The sequence below is a fragment of the Culex quinquefasciatus genome, chromosome 2 (assembly GCF_015732765.1).
Source record: "Culex quinquefasciatus strain JHB chromosome 2, VPISU_Cqui_1.0_pri_paternal, whole genome shotgun sequence".
Lineage (NCBI taxonomy): Eukaryota > Metazoa > Arthropoda > Insecta > Diptera > Culicidae > Culex > Culex quinquefasciatus.
In genome coordinates, this window is record NC_051862.1 from 216,018,984 (window position 1) to 216,045,733 (window position 26,750).

The 26,750-nt window shown below is 41.3% G+C and overlaps 3 protein-coding genes across 3 annotated transcripts in view; 1 reads left to right on the top strand and 2 right to left on the bottom strand.

Annotated features, from left to right (window-relative positions):
• The window catches only part of LOC6036013 (blastoderm-specific protein 25D), a 31,602-nt gene extending 19,686 nt beyond the window's left edge, over positions 1-11,916 (bottom strand). Inside the window, exon 1 of the mRNA XM_038257324.1 lies at positions 10,757-11,916. Within this exon, the coding sequence (XP_038113252.1) occupies positions 10,757-11,039 (283 nt within the window). The 5' untranslated portion in view covers positions 11,040-11,916. The remainder of the gene's footprint in view (positions 1-10,756) is intronic.
• Positions 11,917-14,331: 2,415 nt separating this feature from the next.
• On the bottom strand, positions 14,332-18,021 carry LOC6036014 (coiled-coil domain-containing protein 130 homolog). The gene is made up of 3 exons (XM_001846066.2): positions 17,875-18,021; positions 14,926-15,502; positions 14,332-14,869 (listed from the first exon to the last, which is right to left on the bottom strand). Exons 2-3 carry the CDS (start codon positions 15,496-15,498, stop codon positions 14,453-14,455), a joined length of 990 nt encoding a protein of 329 aa, XP_001846118.2. The 5' UTR covers positions 15,499-15,502; positions 17,875-18,021; the 3' UTR covers positions 14,332-14,452.
• A 456-nt stretch (positions 18,022-18,477) lies between these two features.
• On the top strand, positions 18,478-22,074 carry LOC119767799 (methionine--tRNA ligase, cytoplasmic). The gene is made up of 2 exons (XM_038257325.1): positions 18,478-18,705; positions 19,093-22,074. Exons 1-2 carry the CDS (start codon positions 18,603-18,605, stop codon positions 21,912-21,914), a joined length of 2,925 nt encoding a protein of 974 aa, XP_038113253.1. The 5' UTR covers positions 18,478-18,602; the 3' UTR covers positions 21,915-22,074.
• The last annotated feature ends 4,676 nt before the right edge of the window (positions 22,075-26,750 follow it).

The following is a 26,750-nucleotide window of genomic DNA, read 5'->3' on the forward strand; positions in this document are numbered from 1 at the left end:
TATGCAGCAGACTGTATTAGCTAAGTCGCTGCTGGCTGTGAGTCAAGCCGGCTTAGTTGTGTTGTGTAGTATGGTGATGCAGTTCAGCAAAAAAAAAAGAATCTCTCCTCGAAAGTCATTGAACTTGTGCTCGAGTGTTTTTTTTTTCTTCTCTATAAGGTGGCTTACTTTTTTCTGCTCTTCGCTTTAGTCCGCAGTTGATCGAAGCACAAATAGTTAAATTAGAGTCTCAATGCTTGAGGGATTTACGGTGGGAAAATCGCTACGCTTCGATTGTCTGATTAATGAGTGGTGGCGGACAGCCCGTGCTTTGCATGCAGAGATCTTATCCCACCACGTGCTCAGAGCTTGAAAGCTGGAAGAAGCAGGTCGAGATATCAGGTTTAGAGAGATAGATCGTTGGGATTGGTATGGGAAAACTGAACACTTTCGAAAACATAAACACGAGCTTCGCTTCTAATTGATGGCGCTGTTTCTTGTGTCTTCAAAGTAAGACTTTCCCAAACAATAACCGACTGCAGCATAACTTTGTAATTTTGTGTGCCAAGTTTCGGGAGATAAATGATTCCAAAACATGCTACACTTTCGTGCCTTTTTCTGTAGGTACTATAGTATGGTATGGCTAAGTGATTTCAATTTAACTGCCAAGGTCGATCAAGATAGCTTCAAAGTCTTAATAACAATTTCGCTGCTTGTGAGGAAGAACACGTCATTAGCTATCGACGTCCACGGATATCAGTTCAATATCATCTAAGCCAAAAATTAAAAAAAAATACACTACAATTAGTATCATGGAAACAGATTTCCTGAACGATTTATTGAAGATTCAGAAAAATATGGTATCACTATTAAAATTTACATGTATTTTTATTTCACCTTCATATCACAACATTTTACATTTAGAAACCATGACCATTTTTGGACATTCAAGATTGACCCTTTTGGACATCCAGGGATGATTGAGAGATAGCCTCCGAGAGGGAAACAAATAGAAATAAAGGAGGTTTTCCGAGTGTAAATAATTGATGATGTCGTAAAAAATAAACTTTTATGAAATAAAACGTGACAGTGGAGAGAAAAACAATTTTTCCAAGAATAAAAATAGCAGCTATGAGTTTTTGAAAAAAAAAAAAATCACGGCAAAAATCAATCTAACAAAAAAATTACATATTAAACAAAAATAATCGATTTTTTTAAAGTTACAGCCGTTTAATTCTCTACAACCCAACCCCGCCTCTAGATGGGCTTCAATTTAAAAAATCTCCATCCATTTTTCAACAAATTTTTGATCTTTAAAAAGCACTGGAAAGAAGAACTCTTAAAATTTTAGAAAATTAAACAAGATAAATGCAGGTTAAAATACTAAAAATAAAACAAGAAAAGTAACATTTTTCTTAGAACAAAAGTTGCTTAAAATGACCTCCCAAACAAGGGAAAAATAAAAATTGTCGAAAAATAAATTTGGCCAGTAGAGGGTTAAATATTGATTTTGAGAAAATAAACCACCTTTTTTTTGGTTTTTTTTTTCAAAAAAGTATCCATGACTAATTATTTATGAAAACTTTTTTTTCAAAAAGATTTTTTCTATGCAGTCCAGACTTGTTTATCCGAAGCCTCGATTAACCGAAGTTTCGATTATCTGAAGTTCGATTATCCGAAGGTTTGAATGGGCCTTCGGGTAATCGATTCATGACCAAAACAATATTTTTTTCGTATTATTTTCTTTTCTAACTTTTAACATCAATTTCGAGTTCCGTGACCCCATTTTAGTCAGTTTTGAATAATGGATTGCCTATTAAATTACAAAATGGATTTTTCTATATTTGATCGCCGTCATTTTTGGATTTAAAATTGTAAATCACTTTAGTGCAGTTTAGGGGTTAAACTTAAGCTCAACAATTAAAAATAAGACAGCTAATAAGAAAAAAAGTCGTGATTCGGTTATCCGAAGTGTAATTTTTCCGAGGCCTTTGGATAATCGAGTCTGGACTTTAAAACCTTAATTTTGTTTTGTTTTATTTTTAAATATCTTTATCTTAAGAACGAGAAACTATATGCAATGTTTCTCAGAAAAATTTATAGCCTTAAATATTAATTTTGAGAGATTTTTTTATCATTTTTTTTTAAATCAATCTTTAAGCGTCTATAACATGAGAAAAACGCAATATTTTTCGACTTCACATGCCTTTTTTTAAATAAAGGATTTTGAGAATTCTAAATAGTTTGGTCATAAGTAGGCTTAGTGATTTTTCACGCTCAAGAATTGCAAATTTCACGGGGACCTCAATTTCAAAACACCGAATTTCACGCAAATTTCGCGGAACGTGAAAAAAGTTAAAATAACTCTGAAAATTTTATGTTTAAATCACGAAAACTACTTTTTATGCGTAATTATATGTTATTCTTCGATAAACTCAAAAATCTACACTAAATTTGAACGTGACAAAAAAATCCTTCAAATTTTCAAAAAAGTTTCAACCTGTTTTATGAATGAGCTCTATATATTTTTTGAAACAAAATGTAGGGCATGCGTATTCTCATTTACAGAACTGCTTCACTGCTAAAAAGTTTTCGCGCATTTACTTCTGTTTTATCATTTTACATTTTATTAAATTTCATATCAAAGCAAGATTTAACAGTCTTGTCCAGCCAAAAAGAGAAAAATAATTTGAATTTTCTTCGACATTTACTGTCGTTCTACGCATAATTTTCCCATGTTCAAAATAGGGCAACTGAGAAAAACGCGATTGAAATTTTTCGATCGATTTCTACGCATAATTGTCCCGTGGGTCCCTATTCGCCCTGTATGTCCCTAATCACCCCGGTTAACATTTTATCACCCTTATTTGTAATCCTCTTACAGCTAAACAGGTACACAAGATGAAATGCTTCTTAAAACTCATGATTTCGTGATAGAAAATACTTGGTGGGACACTTATGCGTAGAAGTTCAACGATGGGACAAACAGACTTGGTGTTGTTTTCAATGATTTTCTAAACAAAATATTAGATTTTATGTGTTTATATATATACGTAAAATTAAGCTTAAAAATGATAAAAAGTTAGAATCGTCCAAAAATGACATGGGACAATTATGCGTAGAACGGCAGTTTAGCACATAAAATATATTTTTTAACGTTTTCATCTCACTTATCAAAAACTAAATTTAAAATCAAAAGGCAAAAATAATGTAATCTGTAACAAATTCAACATTATTATTGAAAATGAGAACAGAAAACATAAAAAGTAGTATTTTCTAACTTTCACGGGAATCATCCACCCAAATAAGCAAATATCGTTAGGACTCAGAAAGAATCTGAAATGTTTTTAACAGTTTTAAAGAAATACTCTTCATTTTTATTTATTTTTTTTTTGTTTCAAATAAAATAGCAGTAAAATTTTTATTGCAGCGAACGAAGATATTACTAAATTCAGTTAGTTTCTAAAAGAAACTGAACAATTCTTCAAATGGTACATATCATGCTTTTCAATTGAAAACTATTAAAATTTACTTAAACAGTCTTTATGGATGATATATTTATTATGTTGTTATTTAAAAAAAAAATGATTTGAAGAAATTGATAAATTTCACGAATTTCTCGCCGTCAACGAAATCGTCAAAAATCACTAACCCTGTATTAGTAATTGAACCAGGGTATTCATTTGCTTAATCCTACAGTAATTCATAAGATTATTTTCATTCCTATTTGAGTCTGATAAATTATTTTAAGAAATATCGTTACAAATTCCCACAAGCATAAAATTTCACGGGATTTCGCGGAAAAAGCCAAATTTCTCGGATTTCACGCTGTCCGCGAAATCGTGAAATTTCACTAACCCTAGTCATAAGCCAACTCAACAATTTCCTGTTTTCATGAAAAAAATGTTCAGGCGCCTTTTAAACGAAATTAATTTTCGATATTTTTTTAAATTTTCTCCAACGAGTTTTATTAATAAAAATGAAATGGACCATGTTTTTGTGCGATCTAAACCTATCAGGCATAGTTTGAATCAATGAATTCCTTAAAGTTTTACGAATTCATTAAATTACATCCCAGCAATTAAAAAAACAATATTATCGAGCTGTCAAATCAGCAACATGGATTAAAACTTTTTGTGCAGTTTCTGTGAGATTCACCATAGCACTCCGAAAAGTTGCACGCAAACATTCTCACTATACATTTTTCGATAATCAATATTTAAAAAAAATCCAGCATTATCAATTTATTGGAAAGTTTGGTATGAACGATATTTGAATAATTTATCTCCAATAAAGATAATAAAATTGAATTTAATTTTAAACTTATCTTAAATTTAATTTTGGAGGATCGTAAAGGTCACCTAGATTCCCTGGCTTTCCCTGACTTTACCAGGTCAAATACAATGCTCTGACAAGTGCAGGTTTCCCTGAACTTCGAGTTATATCTCGGAGGCTAAATCTCAGCAACCGTTTGCCTATACTTCTTCAATGTCTTAGAGCAAACTTATAGGATTTTTTAAATCTCTTGTTACTGCACAACATATGGATATTGTTGGCTGGTTTAGGATAGAACAAACACAGAACACTAAAAATAGGGCCTTGATTTCCAAATTTTAAGCTTTCAAGTGTTCGGCCAAAAATACGCAAAAACCAACATTGATCGAGTTACTGAAAATTTCTCAAATTTTTAAGTGTTTGAGAGTCTTGAAGTCCTGAAAGTCCCTATTGATAATGCTTAGTTCAGTCAATTATTCCAACAAAAATCTTAAAACATTTTTTTGACAATAGTCTGTAGGATAGAAAAAAAATCTAGAACCCTAACAAAAGTTTTGATAATGGTACATTTTTTTATTACGGTTCTCAGATATTTGATGAAAATGATGTTCAGACCAGACTTCCAGACCCGATGTTGTCATAAAGGTCATAAGGTTATAAGCACTTAAGTATAATTCAGAATTACCTCTTTATTTTTTATTTTTATTATTTATTTTTTTTGTATCAAATTACTAATTCACAGTTTAATAATTAGGAATCAAATCACTTGCTTTCTGAATTCCGTAAACAAAGCGAAAACAGCAAAAACTGAGCCAATGTGCACAAAACAGCAAAGGGGTAGCAGAAAAATTCTCCACCCTTCCAAGCAGGTCATAAATTCTCCCCCCGGAACAGCCATTCACTGACTAATATTCAGTCCACTTTGAATGGTCACCGTCGTCGTCGTCGTCGTCGTCGTCATTTTTCCGCCTGACCAGACTTATTGGTTGCAGGTCAAGTCAAACCAAGCCCACAAACTGCTGCCGGAGACGACGACATTCGGTCTGTGTCAATGTTTATGGTTCCCGCGAGAGAGTGCGAGAAAAATAGCGGAAAACCCAAAACATAAAAAAAAACACAAATGACCAACGTGTTTGGAATGGAACTGTGTTGACTGGTTGGACGGTTGGAATAAAGGTGAGGAAAAGCCCCTGGTCAGGTGTCCTGCCACTCAGGCTGCCCCTAAGTTGACAAGTTTCGCGATTTGACTGGCCGTAGGTAGGTACTTAACCCTTTTTGTTGGCAACTTTCGAGGTGTTTTTTACTTCTAGGGTGGGTCAATGGGGCAAAACGACGACTTGTTTTCTTTTTGTGAAGTTATAAGTTTTCTTGTAAATGTGAGCAAAGTTGCTCAAGGTGTGTCCTTTTGTTGTAAGCTGGAGTTACTTTTAACTTATGTAAAATTTCACTCGAATTACATGAAAACTGTGGGAATCTATATTAATGTTAATATTTATATGTTTAATTTAACTGTAAATTTGCCGTTAAAGTCACTCCGATTCATCAAAACGTGATCTAGTGACCAGCCAACGGTACACCTCTTGCTTGATACCATGATGATGATGATTGTCAGGTTGCGTGACATGCCACGGTTTTCGTGAAAAATAAAAAAAAATAAAATGAATCGTCAGTGTGGGAAATGACCATAGTCCGCGTGTCGATAAGCCGTGTCCCACCCCTCTCTCACTCTATCTCTCTCTGAAGTCCAAATTGATGTGTTGTTGGACTTTTGCCTTAGCTCACCTCACACGAACTGAGCAGAAGGAAGGAGAGCAAAGTGCATTTAAATGGCCACCACGCCACAAACAGAGATATTTATCGCTTGTGATATTGTGACTGGAGGGGGTTTTATTGTTTTTTACTACCTTCCTTCCCATACTATACTACTAGGTACTCTACCCCCTTTCGGGTTGATTGTTTTAGTTGTAGGGTTGAAGGGTGGACAATTTCCGTGTTCTTGAAAAACCGGCGGTGGAACGGGAAAATGAAGTTTTTAATGAACGCCGACGGAAATCGATTTTGTTTGTTTGAATGACGCGTCCCAGTTCGAGGTAACAGGTATTCGATCCAGTTTTAGAAGGGGGTACTGTGAACAGAAGTGGTTTTGATTTGTTTTGAATTTTTGAAATCTAACCCATCATTTAAAAATATCCATGTTATGAGCCCTCTCCAAAGTTTATTGAAAATTCTGATTTATATTTATTGAAAAGAGCAGAAAATTTCAAAAAACTTTTAATATTTTAACATTGAATATTGAACCAATAGTTTCCTAGAGATCGTCGCTTGTATGCTATCCAAAAAAAATCTAAAATACCTACAACTTTCAATCGATGCATTTTATTAAAAATTGTAAAGTCATTTCGATTCAATCTTATAATTTATATCATGCATGCAAGATTTTGAAATTTGGTTTGATAATATTTACCAAAAACCACTTTCAATCTCAATACACGAGCCACAAAAAAGTTCAAAGGGTCAGTCTCATTCCAAATTTCCTGAACTTTAGAGCAATTCTTGACTTGAAAACGGTACACTTTATCAAAATTTCACTAAAGTACTTTTTGATTGCAAATTTGATTTTACATCGAAAAATGAAGTTGAAAAATTTATGCGGCCAATATTACGATTTTTTGAAAAAATAGTGTTGATTCGAAAATTCATAACTCGGTCAAAGTTTTTTTGCACAACCTGGAAATTTCTGAAAAGTTGCCATTTTATGTCCTCTAAAACATATCGAAAAATAAAAAAAATAAAAATAGTGTTTTTTTGCAAATCAAGTTTTAGTGACAAAAAGTTAAATTAAAAATCACCATTTTTTTACCGTGTGTCATTTTTTTCAGTGTAGTCCATATCCATACCTACAACTTTGCCGAAGACACCAAATCGATCAAAAAATTCCTTTAAAAGATACAGATTATTGAATTTTCATACATCATTTTTGTATGGGCAGCTGCCAAATTTGTATGGAAATTTATATGGACAAACTAATGATGCAAAATGGCTTCTTTGGAAATACCGAAGGCACCAAAAAAGTTTCAGTCGGATTAAAAAATACAAAAAAAAACGAATGACCGAAATCCTAGAGAACTGCTCAGATAACAAATTTATAGCTCGTTAAAAATAAGCATAAGCATAGGTGCCCACCCGCAGTTGCTACTCCGTTATTGACCAGGACCTCCAGAAGTTACATCCACGAGCCGTGGAAGATAAGTGGGAGCTATCTTTCCTCGCTTCGCAACTTCTCAAAGGCCCCTATCATGCTGATCAATACCGGCGCCGGCCACGACCAGTGGTAGGGTCACGGGGAAGTGGATGGGAATGTTAGTCCGATACTTGAGTGATAGAGACCGCCCAATCGACTGCATCTCCGACAAAGTATCACATGAGTTTTGAGGGGGTTATTAGTAGATGGGTATGAGGTCAGGATTCACGAGTGGCAGTGATGTGACCATGAGCATTTTGTTTATCGGTTGAAATTTTAAATCTTAGGCAGCCGGCTGCGGAAAGATAGATAATTGATTATTTAAAAAGTTTTTTTTAATCGAACGCGTGCCAGCCGAGCAGTAGTGCTATGGGCTGGACTTATCCGTATATTTTTACTATTTTTACAATTTAGATAACGCGAGCAAATTTCAAAAATAGTAAATAAATGACGCTTTACTCTTCATAACATCGATAGTTTGATGAGTTTATACTGAAACTGCCAGTTAGAATATTTTTTACGATCATTTACGACGAAAATTATCGCGAAAAAACAGGACTGCGCGTCCCCAGAAGCACTGCACTTATCAAATTTATAGCTCGTTAAAAATAAAAAAAAAACTAGCTTATATCTGCAAGCCCATACATCCAATTGAAATGTGGTCACAAACTTATGGGTAATTGGACGAGCTTTCCGGTAAAAATAGTTTCGAGACTGAAAAATCAAGTCTGTCCTATAGAATTTGCCAAAAACCTATTTTTTCGACATTTTTATTTTTAAAACCGCTGTAACTTTACAACGATTGGACTTAGGACAATGGTCAATATGGAGACCTTTATGTAAAATTGTCTGGAAAATCGACTCTCGTGTTCGGTTTTTGCAAATTTTGATGTTTAGAGCACCTTTGAAAAAAACAGTTTCAGTAAAAGGATTTTTGTATTTTTTAGGTAAGTTGCTCCATCCTGCATTTTTGCATGAGTCTTTTTGTAACATCTTAGGCTATTTTCACAAAAAATTTGAACGAGAAAAAAATCGTGGGCTCACCTTCAAATTTTACTTTTAAACATAAAAATCAAAAAATCTCCTAAAAGTGGAGAGTTTTTTTGTTTCAGTGTATTTTTTTCGGAAAGCCTTTAAAATTTCCTACAAGTTTGTCTTTGACCACTTTTTGATACGAAGCAATGGCTTCGAGATACAACAATATTTAAATTACGAAATAAAAAAAATATTGAAAACACTTACGCCCTTCTAAAATGTCATTATCAAGTGTAACTGGCTCCATATACACCAGAATGGCTTATATAAGCGTAGGATAACATGTCTACAAAGTTTCATTGAAATCGGAAAGTGTCGGGTACAACCGATTCCCTATTTGACATGGAAATTCTCATTAATTAAAACATCTTTTAAATTTTAGTGAATTGTTTGATGTAAAAACCGCAAAAAGTTTTTTTTTCGCTAACTTATTTGCCCCTTTTGAAATGTAAGGCTCCAAAAAAAGTCTTGCTTGTGATTGGACAGTAGACAAAAATAACGGTCTCTTTTTTATATCGTTCAAGTTGGAGAAAAAAAATCTTTTCATATTTACAATTTTTTCTTCTTTAAATCGTTAAATAACTTGTCAGGGTCAACTCGGATCGTTTTGCGGTCTTGGACAAAGTTGTTGTTTTCGAATATTCTCATACAAACTTCAACGACAAAAAGCGACCCTTAACCCTTAACCGATTTACCTCTAAATTGGCAAAGTTACTTATTTTTACCTGAAGAATCGAGCCAGGGGGTATCTCCTACGATTTTCCAAAATTTTAATTTTTTCTTGTGACCCGATTGACAGTCTCTAGCTTTGTTTATGTTTACAACTAAGAGGACTCTTAGGTTTACAACTGAGATCGAAAATCAAGTTACACATTCTCACATCCCTAAAATTTCGAAAACGCGCAAATCCACAAAATTGCGAAACTGTGACCATCCTATAAAGCAGTGTTGTAAATGAGTGATAGGAAAAACTATCATTTGATTATTCTTGCACCAAAATAACCGTCCCTTTGTAACTTATCTCTCTATCATTCCTTCTCTTTTTTTTTCGTTCACGAACACTCGCCAAAGATTTTTTCGTTTTCTCAACCAACCGCAATGAAAAAACGCAAAATGGGGATTGTTTTGTGGCGTCTTTTGTGGCTACGCTCTGTTGAGGGGACATGATTGTGAATGTGGGAATGAGAGAGAAAACGTGAATGGCACATGGGATTGTGTAAACAGGAGAACTGTTTTTGCTGAGAATTTCAGGCATGATAATTGTAGTCGCTGAGAATATTTTTGCAACCCTGCTATATTCGATTATTCGATTAAGCTTAGTACCAAAACAAACGTTTCTCCCCTACTGGACAAACCCGTTGTCAACCTTGGAGTAGAAGATTGAGTGATTTGCAAACAATCACCTGTTTTGGGGAGTAACCCCAACCGCTGCTATCAGTTGCACACGGGCGATGATGTCAATTTTGGCCAAATTTATAACGCATCCACCTTCTTATCGCTTTTGAAAACAGTGGACAGTTTACAGAATAATTCAACTGCAAAATAATCGTCTTATCTGGTCTATTAGGTGGTGATCTCTCCTTTCGCTCGGCGGCGATAAGATATTGAAGGAAATTTTGCACGAAAAAACGCTTCAAGTTAGCTTCCACGAAATGAATCAAAATGATTGATTTTTACAACACCGACAAGCAGAAGTTCTTCCGTTGCGTTGTGGGCAATATTAAGTTTCCATTAACTAAAACACTCGTCCTTGGCTAAAGTACGGCTTCTGCGAGCAAACGAAGAAGACGACGGACGACGACGCATACCTTCTTCCTTCCATACTCTTAATAGACATGCCGTCTCCGCCAAGTTCTGTGCGTTTGTGTTGTGCTTCTTTATAGTTAGGACTACTAATTAGGCTGCTGTTCACGTGTTGTTTAGTGTTTCCGAAATGTTTTATTTTATTTTTTGTTTCTACTGCGTTATTTTCGTTACTGCGGCGGATGTTTTTGTTGGATGTCGTTTTGAGCTGCCGAATGTAACTACGCAAGAATTTAAGTGACCTAAATTTATTTTACGATTGCGTTAGAGCGATTTTTTAAGTTACTTTTACTTAACAATCTAGCGCCAATGATTGTCAGCCACTTAATTAAACTATCAAAAAATAGTCAACTAATTTTACGGATTGTTTATCCTTCCTCAAACCCACAATTATCCCCGGATCGTCAATCAAAAACCTCTCACCTGGCAGCCCCTCTCCACCCCTCTGCTGCTCCTCGCCGCCCAGAATGTGCAACAATCCTTCGCGAAACTCCTTGAACGTGATCCGCTGCTGCTTCTGTTGCTGCTGATTCTTGCTGTTCTCGCCCAGCAAGCATCGCACCAGCAGGTGGCCACGCTCCTTCAGCTCCAGCGTGTGGCACAGCTTGACCAGCGCTTCCCGGTCCAACCGGCCGCACGAATCGACGTCGTGCGCCTGGAACATCTGGAACAATCGCTGCTCGTACGGATCCGACGAGAGGGCCATCGCCTCTTTTTTTTCACTCTACTGATCTAGTTTAGCGGACTCTCGCGTGCGGCCACTCCGGATTTTCTCTTCTTGCGTCTCTTCCTCGAGTTGCGAAACATAAAACCACGACACGGCGGCAAGATTTATGTTGTTTATTTTGCTTTTTGGTCGTTTCTCGGAGTTGGCGGTATTCAGGGCGGCCACGGAACGGACAACCCGTAAAACCGCAGACACACACAAACACAATCAAAGCACACTTGACGTCGTTTTATTGGCCAAACTTTCGGCGCAGCACTTTTTGGCTCTTTTTTATGACCCCGATGACATTCCTTGCCAGGGCACGCGAACCTGCTCTCCCCTTTTGGGACACAGGCAAGAAGACCTTGCCGAGACGACCTCAAAAGGCGGCTTCTTACACGATGACGAACGCTGCTTTTGTTGAAGAGCTTGAGCAAACACACAATAGGAGGAGGAAATCGATTTTCCTTCGTTTTATTTCTTCGCGATCTCGTCTGCGCAGCACAATTAATTTTTTCACCCTACCACACCACCAGCAAACAACCAGACCAAACCAACAACAAAAAACGCGAAAGAAAACTCCCGTAATTTTCTGGAACTCCCGTAATCGCGACGTGTAATCTTCCTTCTTCTCCGACTCTTCGAGCACAGACTCTTTCTTTCAACTAAAACAATAGCACTGCGAGAACAATAATCAGTGCTTCTTAACGCTGCTATTGTGAAATAATTTCTCCACCTAAACACCACACAGACGAGACGGCCCCCTTTTTTTCTCACGCAATGTCCGCGGACTAATGGACGACGACGAGGACGACGGAACGACGATCTCCTCTTGCTGGCGAAGGTGAATGCGTAATCATCAAACACTCACAAAAGATTGCGAGCGAGCTCAGCAAGAACTGTCAAACAGAAATGTCAGCTGACGCGACTGATGGGTTTGGATGCGGGAGGTCGAATTGCGATGTTTTTTATGGGATGGAAAAAGTACACGCTTAATTAAATTGTTGTTGAATTTTGTTTGTTTCAAATTATTTTTTTTTATTTCGTCTGTTAATAGGGTCCTAAAGCTCCATTGTAATTTTATATACAATAGAAAAAACACGCTTAAAAAAGAATTCTGATCCTTTATTTTTATTTTAATAATAAAATAATAAAATTGACAACACAACATAGAGTTATCTACGTGCGCATGTATTGCGTGTACGTACACGAAAAAAAGAGGTTAAATTTTGTACCGGCCAGCAAAACAAATGGCGTGCTAGTTTTCGTGGATCGTACCTAGATAACTCTATTGTACGATGGATCAACTAACTACCCTTGCAAAAAGCTGTCAAGTAGGACTTTTTCTGTCAAGAAGTGCCGCGATGTTATTTTAACTTGATTTCAAATCCATTTAAAGCCTTTGTAGTCGTACAACGGGTCTTTGTTCTCCGAAAAATAAGCTTTATCGTTTATAACAATAATATCTGCAATTTAGGAATTATTTTCGGACCCAACTTAAGTGTCTAAGGCAGGGGTGCCCAACCTTTTGGCCCTGCGGGCCAGATCTTATTTTTCTGGAGCAGTGGCGGGCCGGAACTAATATTCGATAAAAGTTGAAAAAGTAAACACCTGTTTTTTCATGTTTTTTTATTATGATTGGGTGCATTAAAAGTAAATAAATAAAAGAACTAGTGTTGCAACTAAGATTCATATATCTTGATATTGAGAATGAAATACACAGATGTCCTTCAAAAATGTGTTTGTTTGACTTATATAATTTTTTGTTTGTTTAAAACTGTTAAATTATTGTTTTGACGATTGTAATTGAAACCCTCGATTTATTTTTTTATAAAAAAAAATATTAAAGTTTCAATGAATACAAAGCACCATTTTTCAGTTTAAAAATAACAGTATTGAAATTATAAGAATTAAACTCAAACATGAAGAATGACTGTTATAATATGTTAAAATTTGATCTAAAGCTTTGTTTTAATGCAGCCAATCAATTTACATATTTAATATTTCATGAACAGCCTTAAGGGCCGGTCATAGAACTATTTTGAAAAGCCGTAGCGGGCCGGATGAAATGGCTTCACGGGCCGTACGTTGGGCAGGCCTGGTCTAAGGTATAAGGCTTATACGTAGTAGCTCGGAATAAACGCAAAAATTAATTATAAAAACGCCCAATTTTTAATTTTCAATTTTATTTAATATTTTTTAAGTTTTTAGATTTTTTTAAAATTATAATTTCTTTAGATTTTTTTAATTGTAGCATTTTTTTACTTAATTTGTTTTAATTTTAAAGTATTTTTGAACAACATTTTCATGTTTCGTTTTTTGAGTGTTTTTAAATATCGCTGACTCAAGCCGGTTTGAAAAACACTAAAAAAGCAAAAACTGATAATTTGGTTTATTGTTGGTTTATTGGACTTGAGATTAAAAAAAATCAATTTAGCAATATTTGTATCTATAAATTTTAAATTATTTAATTTTGTTTATTTGAATTTTTGCTTTGCATTTGTGATTTTTTTGTGTTTACAATTTGTATTTTTAAATTCGTAATCTCTGAATTATAATTTTTTGGAATCTCATTTTTTTGTTGATTATTTGTATTTTCAAATTTTTAAATTTCTATATTTCTAGATTAAATTTTCAAAACAACCTGTCCGTTATGGGTTTCCTATGCAAATAAAACCTTTCAAAAATTTAATCTAGATTTCTGTGTTTCAAACATGTTGAGTTTGTGATTCATTTTATTTGCTGAATGTTTGAAATTTCTGCCAGAAAATTTAATGACGTTTTTAATTTTCAGTCGCATTCAAATATGCAAATCCAAAATATTTGATCTTTCTTCAAAACTTATTGCAAGCAATCACCGCACGAAGAAACGTCAAACGCCACTTTCCGTTTCTGTTCCTTTTCAGCTGCGTACCGCTTTAGAAAAATCTTTTCGTGACTCTTTCCTTGACCGTTAATTTAAAATAAAAAAAAAGTCCCCGATCAAATTTTCAAACCAAACAAGATTTTTTTAATCTTTCTCTAAATTTGAGTTTCATTTTTTTATTTTTTTGTAATCTAAGAAGGTGGCAAAAATTGCGGTATTTAAGAATTTAATAATTGTTCAATTGAGAATTGAAGAATTCCAGAATTTAAAGATCTTCAAATTTGAGAATTGAAGAATTTGTTTATTTTTTAAATTTAATTAAAGAATTTAGTTTTCGGATTTTTTTTTGTTTTTATTCAATTCCTAAATTTTTGAATTCTTTAATTTCCAAATTAATTTATTTTTGAATTTTTCAACCGATTTCGATTTATAATAAAAATTTATATTTTTATTTTCATACTTAGAATTTTAGTTAAGCATGCAAGGAATTTCTCATACAGAAAAGACCATGAAATTTGTGCAAGCAATCGATATTTATTTTTCAAACTTAGTCACTATCACTCGAACCCGAACCGTAATTGCACAACAACAGTTTCGGCTTCTTCTCCTCCACGATCGTCTCCTCAACCTTCCGTTTGCTTCCACTCGCTAGTACCAATGCCGGCGAAGCGGCTGTCTTTTTGACGATCCCCAAACTTTTCATCTCCAGCTTCGCACCAGCGATCTTCACCTTTTGCGCAGAACTCTCGCCCACTCCAGAAGTCGAAGGCAGCGCGGGACGAGTGAGAATCGTCGATCTTTTTTCCCGATCCCGCTCTGCAATTGATTTCGCCGAGTGAAGCCGCATCAGCGAGGCCATCTTCCGATCGGATTCACTTTCGGGCAGCAGCGAAATGTCCAGACTAGATTTGGCGAGCAGAGCTTTATCTTTTTCGTCTTGCTGCTTGGTTTGCTTTTTGGAGGCCTGGAAAAAATGGAAGTTGAGTTATTTTTCATAGATTTTGGCACGAAATAACTCACTCTAAATTCTGCCCTCAATCGACTATTGGCTTCAAAATCGTCCCTCCATACTCCGCTATTCCGTTGATACAACTGCCCGAGCACTGGTTTCGCATCTTCAGCGGCCTTGGTATCTTTGGCACCATGCTCAAGCTTGTACATGGGATCATCGAACAGTTTCTTCTGGACTTCTTTCGTTTCCGGCACGATCTGTTCATTTTGCGTGGGATCCCATCGATTTTCCTGCCTCCGAGCGCCGGTAACGATCACGTAGTCCAAATTGGCGGGGTCCGTTTTAATCTCAAAGTGGTTATCACACAGATGGCACTTCATGCGAAACTGATAAATCGGCGTCGAGTAGTACATTCCGACTTTTGTCTTTTCCGCATTGTACCGTACGCCCATGCCAATGTGATTTTTGCACCCATCGCACCATATGTTGTAGGGCATTTCGAAGCGTATGATGATGATGCCAAGGTGAATTTTGCGCGCTCGTTCGCGCAACGCGTGCGTACCCTGCCATTTGTTCAAACTTCCAACTTTTGGGTCGTAGTCGGGTGGGTAGTAGTGATTTTGACCTTTGCGTTCTCCCATTTTTCTGTTAAATTTGATGAAAAAATTAAAATTTTAATATTTTTTAAAATATGAAATATAAAATATAATTTCAGTATGAAAACGTTATCGTCAAATATCTTTAGAATAAACTTGTCAAAATCATAACTTTCTTAAGACAGCACTTTGTTACAAGACAAAAAAGGTTTTTTTCAAAAAAAAAATATATCCCGCAATAAAATATGAGTGGTGAATATTGCACTCGAACGTAATTTCTAGGATCAGATTTCTCGATCAAAATATTGCGATCGTAAATTGTCAACGGAAAGTCACAATTTGTCGATAGTAGATTGATATTATTCAGTCGTCATTTTTCGATTTGCTATCGACAAATTATAACTAACAATCGAGAAAATTTCGATTTGTCTTTTTTTTTTTTTTTTTTTGGAGGGTGATCCAGCCGCACATTGTTGATGTCGAAACCTCTAAACTGGGCCCTCGTCCTGTCACGTCCGTCAGTAGTCCTGTCGTACATTACAACTAGAATCAGATCTGCCAATGAATTAGTACACTTCGACCAAATAAACACTGACGCTGTATGGATCTGACTCAAGAATAAATGCACAGTTGTGTGTTATTCATAAGTCCAAAATGTTCAATTATTCATATAAGTCCAAATTTTCATTTGCGGATAACTACCTAACTTGAATTGAATACAAGATTTAAAGCAAGCTATCCGAAAGCTACTCTTATCTCAAATCCCCGACATTTAAATTACTAGCCAAAAAACGTTTCTTGTAAAACCAGTCTGGCTTCTTTAAAAAAAAAAACAAAAAAAAAAAAACAAAAAAAATTAATAACAGCATATTTTACAAGTCGTGAATTGAAATAGAGACGACCATTTGATCGTTAGATTTCCAGTAGATCCTCGATTCGCAACAATGGTCGATACAATCATAATCCGACAACCGTTAGTTCAACAGATCAACGAACTTAGTCCGATATCATTTCACTATTGATTGATCGAGACTCTACGGAAATTTTGACAAATCATAATGGTTTTTTATGCTACTTGAATGAAAATCACCGATTCTGATAGATTTACTAAATTCACTGTTACTAATTTTGTCCCTAAACAACTAAAGGCAAAGTATTAAAAGTTAATATTTATAGTTAAAATCTTAAATTCTACAAAAACTAATTTTTTAAAAACCCGCATCCTAACCTGACACCCACATCAAGAAAGGGAAAAATCACATATGTAGCGGTTCATTGTACAAATGTGATATTTGCACTATCGGAGAACCTCCTTGTCTCGATGACAGCTTACCGGCCATCGATTAAGCCCTGAGACTGCGCCAAAGTGGGTTCTCGCAGCATGAAGTGATGTCCATGTGTAAAAATGGAAGCTTCAGCAATATACTGAACACTTCGATTTTAATTCCACATCGAATCAAATCATACTCTTTGCCAAACAAGCATCAAACCTATGACACTCATTATGACAAAGCCCGAACAATCGAGAAAATTTCGATTTGTTTTCGAATAAAAAGTTCAAAAATTCTAATATTAAAAAAAATCAAAAATGTGAAAAAACAAAAATTCAAATTAAAAAAAAAAACATAAAAAATTTAAAAAAATATATATGGCAGTAATTCCAGAGTTTTTTGAAAGGTTCTAGACACAATTTCTATTTTTTGCTATTGGAGCCTTTTCAAAAAAAAAAAACTGCAAAAATTATTTTCTTTTACTGCTTGAACAACCCCCGGGACATGAGCTGTCTGCAGATGAGCTGCCACTGGACCCGGTCCTGGGCTGCTACTCTCCAATTCTGCTGCGGAAATCCCACACTTTCCGTATTGAATCAATCAAAACTTCAAATTTAGAATTGCAGTTTTTCAAAATTTTCAAGAGATTTAGAAATGAGGAAAAATTATCTAAAATTTAAAAATAAAAAAAAAACAAAACCTACTAATTTTAGAACTTTTTAAATATATAGATATATTTTTAAATCTACCATTTTCAAAACAAAACATAAATTTTTAATAATAAAAACTTTGAAAATTGAAAACGCATTTTTGAAATTTTTAAACAAGTTTTTTTTAAATTATTTCAATGAACTTGTAAATTATTTGTTAATTTTTAAATCGCTGATTTTTTTTTGACTTGCTATTAGAAATTAAAATAGTAATTTCTCGCTAAATTTTATTTTTTTAGAGCCCCATTGAAAGTTTAAGATGAATTAAATATTCTATGTTTTCTATTTCGACCTGATCGACCAACTCCCTTAGGAGAAGCAAATTTTGAAAACAAAAAAGAAATATCGCAAGTTTCGATAGATTTACTGTTTCTAATATACATTTTCAACTAATATAATAATGTTTAAGCTGTCTCTTAACAAGTAAATCACAAACTCACCTTAAATTTGTTGAAAATCTGCTCAAAAACTCAAATTATTCCAAACTTGCACTGCACTGTTTACGTTTTCCTCCGTTTCGATTTCAAGCTCGCGAGCACTGACATTTCGCCCCACTGCAAAAGAGACGGCCGTAAAGAAGAGTGTCAAACTTTAGCGCCGACGCGATGAAAAACACAAAACGTGCACCTGACAGTCCACGGTAGCCAGCCCGGGAGCATGTTGACAGCTCCCATACAAATTGAGCGTACCCCTTTTTGTGGGCCCAGTGGGCCTAAGATGGCGGCCTTTGATATTATCTAGCCAAACATCTAAAAATGGCGAATAGTTTAAATTAAAATAATTTTAGCCTTGTTTTGGTATAAGACGACAAGATAAGCATTCTGGAATCATTTTCTTGAAAAACTTGTTTAGAGATACGCCACGTTGAAATATTAGTCTTGAACAGTTGGAGGGAGCGTACCGCGAAAGCCGTCACGAAAAAAAGTTTCCCATGCAAATTTTGAGTTGCGTATTTAATGGTCGGAATCCGACGAGGCTCACTTGCCATCTGTCGGTAGATACGCGCAACTCACGAAAACTGTCATGTTAGGGGACGGCTGACGGTAGCAGATTTTTCACGCGAAAGTTGGCGAAAATCGCGTTCCAGCGCACGCAAAAATTGCATCATTCTATTCCCTAAACTGCGATAAAACCCAGTGACTAACGGAAGTGGATCGACGACACCGAGATGATCATCTACACGAACCCGGGAAATCCGTTCGGATTGAAGCTGCTAATTTGTGCGAAATTCGCCAAGAAGGAGGTGCAGGTGAAAACGGTGTCTATAAATGGTAAGTACAGCAGTTTTGTACATTGTTGGCCTGCTTTGATAAGGGGGCTGGCGCGATCCGGAATATTGCTTATCGCGGTTTGGTTTCTTAGCGGGGTGCGAGAGGTTGCCCCCCTGCGAGGGGGCCCAATCTTGACGGGGCGGGGTCAAGAAAGGTCATATCAATGAGCGCCTGCTGGGATGGAATTGATGTTTTGGGAGTCCCGATTTCAGAATAACATGGTGACGACTTTGATGAAAAATAGACAATAATCGTCTATGATGATCAAAAGCAGAGTCTAGTTGAAATTTAAGTTAGAATTTTATTTAGGCATTTTCTGACTTGTTTTCGTATGCTCTTGAAATAGTTTAAGACAATTTTATTGAACAAGTTTTAATTTTTTTACAGATGCTGAAATCAAGGACATGAAGCACCTGCCGATCCTGCAGCTGCCCAGCGGCGTCCAGCTGTTCTCGACGGACGTGGCGGCCAAGTATCTGCTGCAGGGTGAAACGCCCGTCATCCAGCGGGACGAGTGGCTCGAGTGGTCCACGACGCGTCTGGCCCCGGCTCTGGCGCACAACATGGCCGTCGGAAGCCGCCAGGATGCGAACGCGAAGCCGATCCTGAACTCGCTGGTCAAGTTCCTGGACGATTGCCTGAGCAAGAACACCTTTCTGACCGGGGAGAAGCTGACTTCGGCGGACATTAGCGTGTGGAGCTTGCTGGCGCCGGACGGCACGCTGAAGGGGGCGCAGAACATCGACAACTTGCTCCGGTGGTACCGGGCCATTAAGGTGATGCCGGAGGTGACGGCCGCGCTGGAGCAGCTTCCTCTGGCGGAATTGAGCTTTGCCTCGCTGCAGCACTCGAACAAGTTCGGAGGGCTGCACCACATTGTGCTGGATCCGGAGATCATCGACTTTGAGGGCCAGGTGCTGAAGGACACTTCGGACAACATTGCCGCGACGGTGCAGAAGGAGGAGATTCAGGCGGCCAAGGATCTGTTTGTGCCGGTTGTCGAGCGAGAAGTGGTCGAGGAGAAGATCGTCCTGCCGAAGGCCGGTCAGAAGAACAATCTGATAACATCGGCCCTTCCGTACGTAAACAACGTGCCACATCTGGGAAACATCATCGGTTGCGTCCTCTCGGCTGATATCTTCGCGCGGTACTCGCGCCTTTGTGGCTACAACACGCTGTTCATCTGCGGCACGGACGAGTACGGAACGGCAACGGAGACGAAGGCCCTGGCGGAGAAGCTCACGCCGAAGCAGATTTGCGACAAGTACTTTGAGATCCATAACTCGATCTACCGCTGGTTTGGCATCGGCTTTGACTACTTTGGCCGGACGACCACGGCCGAGCAGACGCAGATCGTGCAGGAAATGTTCATCGAGCTGTACAACGGCGGGTTCATCGAAACGCGCGCGGTGGATCAGCTTCTCTGTCAGAAGTGCGATCGCTACCTGGCGGATCGGTTCGTCGAGGGAACGTGCCCCCATCCGGGTTGTGGTTACGAGGACGCCCGCGGTGACCAGTGCGACGCTTGCGGTAAGCTGGTGAACGCGATCGAGTTGATCCGTCCCCGTTGCAAGGTTTGCAACACTTCGCCCATCATTCGTCAGTCGAGCCAGTTCTTCCTGGATCTGCCGAAAATCGAACCCAAGCTTAAAGAGTGGGTTGACCGGGCTGAAAACGGATGGACCAACAACGCTCGGGTCATCACGCGCGCCTGGCTGAAGGAAGGACTCAAATCGCGTTGCATCACGCGTGATCTCAAATGGGGCATTCCCGTTCCGCTCGAGGGCTACGAAGACAAGGTGTTTTACGTGTGGTTCGACGCCCCGATCGGTTACATGTCCATCACGAGTCGCTACAGCAAAGAGTGGAAACAGTGGTGGCAACCGGAGCAGGACAAAAAGATCGACCTGTTCCAGTTCATGGCCAAGGACAACGTTCCGTTCCACTCGGTCATGTTCCCGGCCACGCTGCTCGGCATCGACAAGGGCCACACGCTCGTGTCGCACATCATGGCCACCGAATATCTCAACTACGAGGACGGCAAATTCAGCAAGAGTCGCGGCATCGGCGTGTTCGGTAACGACGCGTACGACACTGGCATCCCGGCGGACGTCTGGCGTTTCTACCTCGCCTCAGCCCGTCCCGAAGGCCAGGACTCGAGCTTCAGCTGGAACGACCTCGCCGCCCGAAACAACAGCGAACTGCTCAAAAACGTCGGCAACTTTGTCAACCGCGCGCTCGTGTTCTGCGAAAAGTACTTTGACCAAACCGTTCCCCCAATGGTCCTCAACGAAGATGACTTCACGCTGCTTGCCCTCATCAACCGTGAACTGCGCGGTTACGTCAACCAGATGGAGCGTGCCCGACTCCGGGACGGAATCCGTCACCTCCTGCAAGTCTCGCGCTACGGCAACCAGTACATGCAATCCGAGGAACCGTGGGTCCTAGTCAAGGGCACCGACGACCAAAAAGCACGCGCCGGCACCGTCATCGGCCTCTGCGTCAACTTTGCCTGCCTCATCGCCACCCTACTCTTCCCCTTCATGCCATCCACGGCACGCAACCTCTACGCCCAGCTCAACATCAAAAGCGGCCACATCAACCCGGACAAACCGCAAATGCGCATCCTAATCCCGAGCGGACACAAAATCGCCAAACCCGTCGTCCTCTTCAACAAAATCGAACAGACCAAAATCGACGAACTGAAGAAAAAGTACGGCGGAGTTCAGCAACCAGCCGCCACGGAACAAAAAGCCGTCGGCAAAGGTGGCAACAAACTGTTCAACTCGCTCGCCGAAGCGCAAAAAGCCGTCGACGAGCAGGCGGCCAAGGTGCGCAAGGTCAAGTCCACCGGCGCCGACAAGAGCGTCTGGCAGCCCGAAGTCAACATTCTGCTCGAGCTGAAAAAGCAGCTGCAAACGCTCAGCCAGCCGCGCACCTCCGGAAGCCTCTCGGCCCTTTCAGGATCGGACGCAACAGCGGCGGCGCAGCCGCCAAAATCCGACCCGGACGCGGTAAAGACGCTCGAGGCGGAAATTGCCGCGCAGGGTGAAAAGGTGCGCACGCTCAAGGGAAGTGGCGCGGAAAAGGCCGTCTGGCAGCCGGAGGTGGCCGTGCTGTTGGGTTTGAAGGAAAAGCTGGCCAAGCTGACGGGAGGGGCGCCGGCGGCCGCTGCTTCGGCAGGGGGAAAGAAGAAGAATAAGAAGTAAGGGGGAGGACATTGAATCATTACAGAACGAACGAAAGTGTGCACATCCTCAATTGGCTTTGTTATGTTTAGTTGTGAGAGTTGACAATTATAATTGTGAAATTACATTGTGTCGTGCAGCATTATGATTAAGAATAAATGGATTTTCAGTGAAGTAAAAACGGTTGATTTAATTGATGTCACAATTCCGTTTCCACAAATGTTTCAAGTAAAATTTCTTTTATTGGATCAATCCCGTACCTGCAACATTCTGCCCAAAATTATTCCTCAACTCTAATCTGCTGGTAAGCTTCTTATCAAAATATTCTTCTCCCTGTTTTATTTTCTCTTGTAGAACTTTTGCAAAAGAGAGAATTGCAGGAAGTACCTACGCTGCGAAAAAGTTACTTTAGTTAGCTTGCAGGTACTGCAGACATTATACAATTCTGTGGGCACGTTTAAATGTTGTATATTCGATATAATAATATTGAACATCCAGAAAAAACCTCATAAAGAAGAATCTTAAAATGCAGAATCTTGAAATGATTTCAGATTTTGTTCTTTGGCTCATAATGTATCGAGAGTACGCTATAGTAGTGTGTTTATTGTACGATAGTTAGAATAGTAATGGTTTGGAAGTACAACTTCAATTCATGGCTTGCTTCAATCTTCTCACTGCAACACTCCTCCTGAAGATGAAGAGATGCCCATTGAACTCCTGTTCACTTCCAGCTTCGTCCTTTGCAGCGGCTTCGTGAGCCCATCGGCAATCTGGTTGTCCGTGCCCACATACTCCAACTTCACCACACCTTGCTCTAGGGAATCACGGATGTAGTGATGCCGGATGTCGATGTGCTTCGTGCGGGAGTTGTAGCCACCGTTCTTGGCGATGGCGATACAACTTTGGTTGTCGCACCGAATTTCGATCGGTTGGTTGGATCCGAACAGCGTTGAAATCCCGCGCCACCACGACGCTTCCTGGACAGCCGCAGACACCGCCATGTACTCGGCTTCGCACGTCGAGAGCGCCACCGTGGGCTGTTTTTTGCAGGACCACGAAATCGCTCCTCCTTGCGCCAGGAAAATGTATCCGCTTGTGGATTTGCGCTCGTCCGGGTCCGATCCCCAGTCAGCATCGCAGTAGCCGACAATCTCCGATTCAGCGTCCCGCTTGTACTCCAGCCTGCGCGTAGCTGTGCCGCGAAGGTATCGCAGCAGGTGCTTCGCCGCGTTCCAGTGCTTCGGTCCAGGGTTCCGGTTGAACCGGCTCAGGGTGTTGACCGCGAACAGGATATCCGGCCGCGTGCTCTGCGCCAGATACATCAGGCAGCCGACCGCTTCTTGATAGGGGACGTCCTTCATCAGCGCGGTCTCGGCCTCGGTCTTCGGGCTCATCTCGTTCGACAGCTTCTCGCTCGCGTTCATCGGGATGCTGACCGGCTTGCACTCGCTCATGTTGAACCGCTTCAGAACGGATTCGATGTATGCTTCCTGGTCCAGGGCGATTCCATCTTCCGTCCTCTCGATCCGGATTCCGAGGCAGTGCTTCGCGGCTCCCAAGTCCTTCATGCGGAAGTGGCTGCTGAGTTGCTTCTTCAGCTTGTTCGTCCGCGAGTTGTTGTTGCTGAAGATCATCAGGTCGTCGACGTAGATGGCCACGATCAGGATGTTGCCATCGCTCTTGCTGAGATAGACGCACGGATCGTACTTCGTTGGGGCCAGTCCGAACTTCTTCAGAGCTGCGTCCAGCTTCTGATTCCAGACTCTACTCGACTGCTTGAGCCCGTACAGCGCCTTGTTCAGCTTGCAGACCAGCGACTTTTGTTCGCCGTCGGTGAAACATGGTGGCTGCTCCATGTAGATCTCCTCGTCGAGGTCTCCTTGGAGGAAGGCAGTCACAGCGTCCATTTGATCCACAGACAGGTCGTGCTTCGCGGCCAAAGCGAACAGGTACCGCAGCGAACTGTATCGAACGACCGGGGCGTAAGTTTCGTCGAAGTCTACCCCCTTTCGCTGCGAGTAGCCCTTTATGACCAGCCGCGCCTTGTGCCGCTGCACTCGTCCTTCGGCATCGTGCTTGGTTTTGAAAACCCACTTGCACTTGATGGCCTTCCGTCCTCTCGGCAGCTCAGCGAGCGTCCACGTGTTGTTGTCGACCAGGGCCTGGAACTCCTCCTGCATGGCCCGTTTCCAGCAATCACGGTCGTCTCGTTTCAGCGCCTCTTGGAACGTAGCAGGGTCGTCGACACCAGACCCGGCTGCCATCGCCGCGAAGCCGTGTTCTTCGGCTGATTCGTAGTCGTCGTCTGAGAAACCAGGGAACTCGTCCTCAGATGCAGCTGCCTGTGGAGGGTTGAAACCGGGGAGACCAGGGCACTTGACAGAGAAATCTTTGTACTTGCCTGGTAACACGTGCTCCCGTCCGCTGCGCCTCAACAGCTGTGACCGAGCTGGTTGTGAAGATTGTTGCGGAGGGAGCACAAGGTCGGTCAACGTTCCCGTGGATGAATCGCTCTCACCGCTCGAGTCAGTTTCAGACTGCTCCTCCTCGTCTTCATTGTCCGATCTGGGGTCGATCGGGGCGTCCGGTACAGCTTCGACCGGAACAGGCTCCGCCGAAGCCGGCTGCAACCTCGTCTCTCCGAAGTCCAAAACGTCCAGTGTTACCACCGGGATCGGCTTGACCTGCTGCGCTGCTACCTCGCCGCGTTCGGCGACTCCTTCGTCCAGGAAAATCACCTCGCGACTTATCAGCGTCTTCTTCTGCTTCGGGTCGTACAACCGGTATCCCTTGGTTTCTTCGTCAAAACCGGTAAGGATGCATTCGTGGGATTTGGCGTCCCACTTGCGACGTTTTTGCTTCGGAATCTGGACCATGGCTTTTGTGCCAAAGACACGGAGATGCGAAAGGTTCGGTTTCTTACCAGTCCAGGCTTCCTCGGGGGTCATCTCGTGACCACGGGTTGGCGATCGGTTGATCAGGTACACTGCGGTCGACACAGCTTCAGCCCAGAAGCCTTTCGGCAGCTTCGCCTCAAACAATAGACACCGAGACTTCTCCACGATGGTCCGGTTGGCTCGTTCCGCCATCCCATTTTGCTCGGGGGTGTAATCGTTGGTCGTCTCGTGCCGGATCCCTGCGGTCCGCAGGTAGCCTTGAATGCCCTTGTTGATGTATTCCTTACCATTGTCGGTGCGCAGCGTCTTCAGCTTCATTCCGGTCTGGCGCTCCGCCATCGCGTGGAAGGTCTTGAACACTGCCAGGACTTCGTCCTCCGACTTTCGTTGCAGGAAATACACGAACATGCGCCGAGACTTGTCGTCGATGAACGTGATGTAGTAACGGTTGCCGCCGTAGGAGTTCACCTCCATCGGCCCGCAGATGTCCGAGTGCACCAACTGAAGCAGTTCCGAAGCTCGTGATCCGTTCTTCCCGAATGGTAACCGCGCCTGCTTGCCCATCGGACAGATCCGACAATCCTTCGTAGCTTTTGCGTTGATCTGGATTCCATCTGCTGCACCGTTCGCGAGTTTGCGGATGTTGTCCGCACCGAGGTGACCCAGGCGCTTGTGCCACAGGTCCATGCCTTGAGCTGCACCGCACGCCATCGCAACCTTCGAGCCGCACATCTTTTCCAGCTTAAACTGGTTGTTGACGTGGCTCCCAGTTGCCACCAGGTCGCCGTCGGAGTTGAACACCTCACATCCTTGGTTCGTGAAGTTCACCGTGTAACCCTTCTCCACAATCTTGCTCACGGAGAGAAGGTTCGCCGCAATCGACGGAATCAACTGCACTTCACTGACCGTCACGCTGTCCTTGCCGCCGGAACACTTCGGCCAAATTTCGGCAGTACCGGTGGCGACGATGTCCATCAGTCCGCCGTTCGCTGCCATGACCTTACCGCACCCGTTGTCCAAGTTGTCCAGCATGCTCCTGTTGGCCGTCATGTGAGCGTACGCGGCCGAGTCGAAGATCCAGTCGTCGGCGTCGCCCAAATCAAACGTCGAAAGCACGGTGCAAAACGTGCTGCCACCTTTCTTCTGCTCCTTGTTGTCCTTGCAGTCCTTAGCGATGTGGCCAAACTTTTGACACTTCCTGCACTTGGGACCTTTGGACGAAGAAGGCTGCTGCTGCTTTTGCTTACCGTGGCGACCAGGTTGTTTGGTGGTTGCGAAGGCCGGACTGTTTTGCTCGTTGCCATAGAAACCTTCCTCCTCCTGGAGAAGTTTGGTTTTTATGAAATCTCCGGTGATGGCCACGCCGGAACTCTGCAACGCCATGATCATGGGCTTGAAATCCTTCGGAAGTCCCGCGAGCAGGAGCATTCCGACCCACAGATCCGGGATGTTAAAATCCGCATTCCTGAGCTGGTTCGTGGCAGAAATCACCTGATTCACGTAATCCTCCATCGAGCTGCACGCTTCCAGGGTCAAACGGAGAAGCTTGTGGAGAAGGCCGACCTGTTGGACCAGGCCCTTTTCTTCGAACGCGTTCTCCAGACTGTCCCAGGCTGTCCGCGCAGATTCTTCGTTCTCGATGTGGACGTACAGCGACGGATCGATCAGAGTGATGATCTTGAGCCTCGCCCGAAGATCCGTTTCCTCCTCAACCGCCTCGAACGTTCCGTCCGCCTTCCGCTTCGGCTTCACTGCGCCCCAGAGCTTTTCCAGCTGAAGATAGGTCTTCGTTGCCAGCTTCCACGTTCTCCAATTCGCGCGTCCCACCAGCCTTTCGAGGCCCGGAACGCCGGATCCCGTGTTGGAGCTCCCAGCTACTGCGCCATCCGCGCGACTTCCGGAACCGTTTGACATTTTTAAACTTTTTTAAGCGATAGGCCCATAACCTATCGAGAGTACG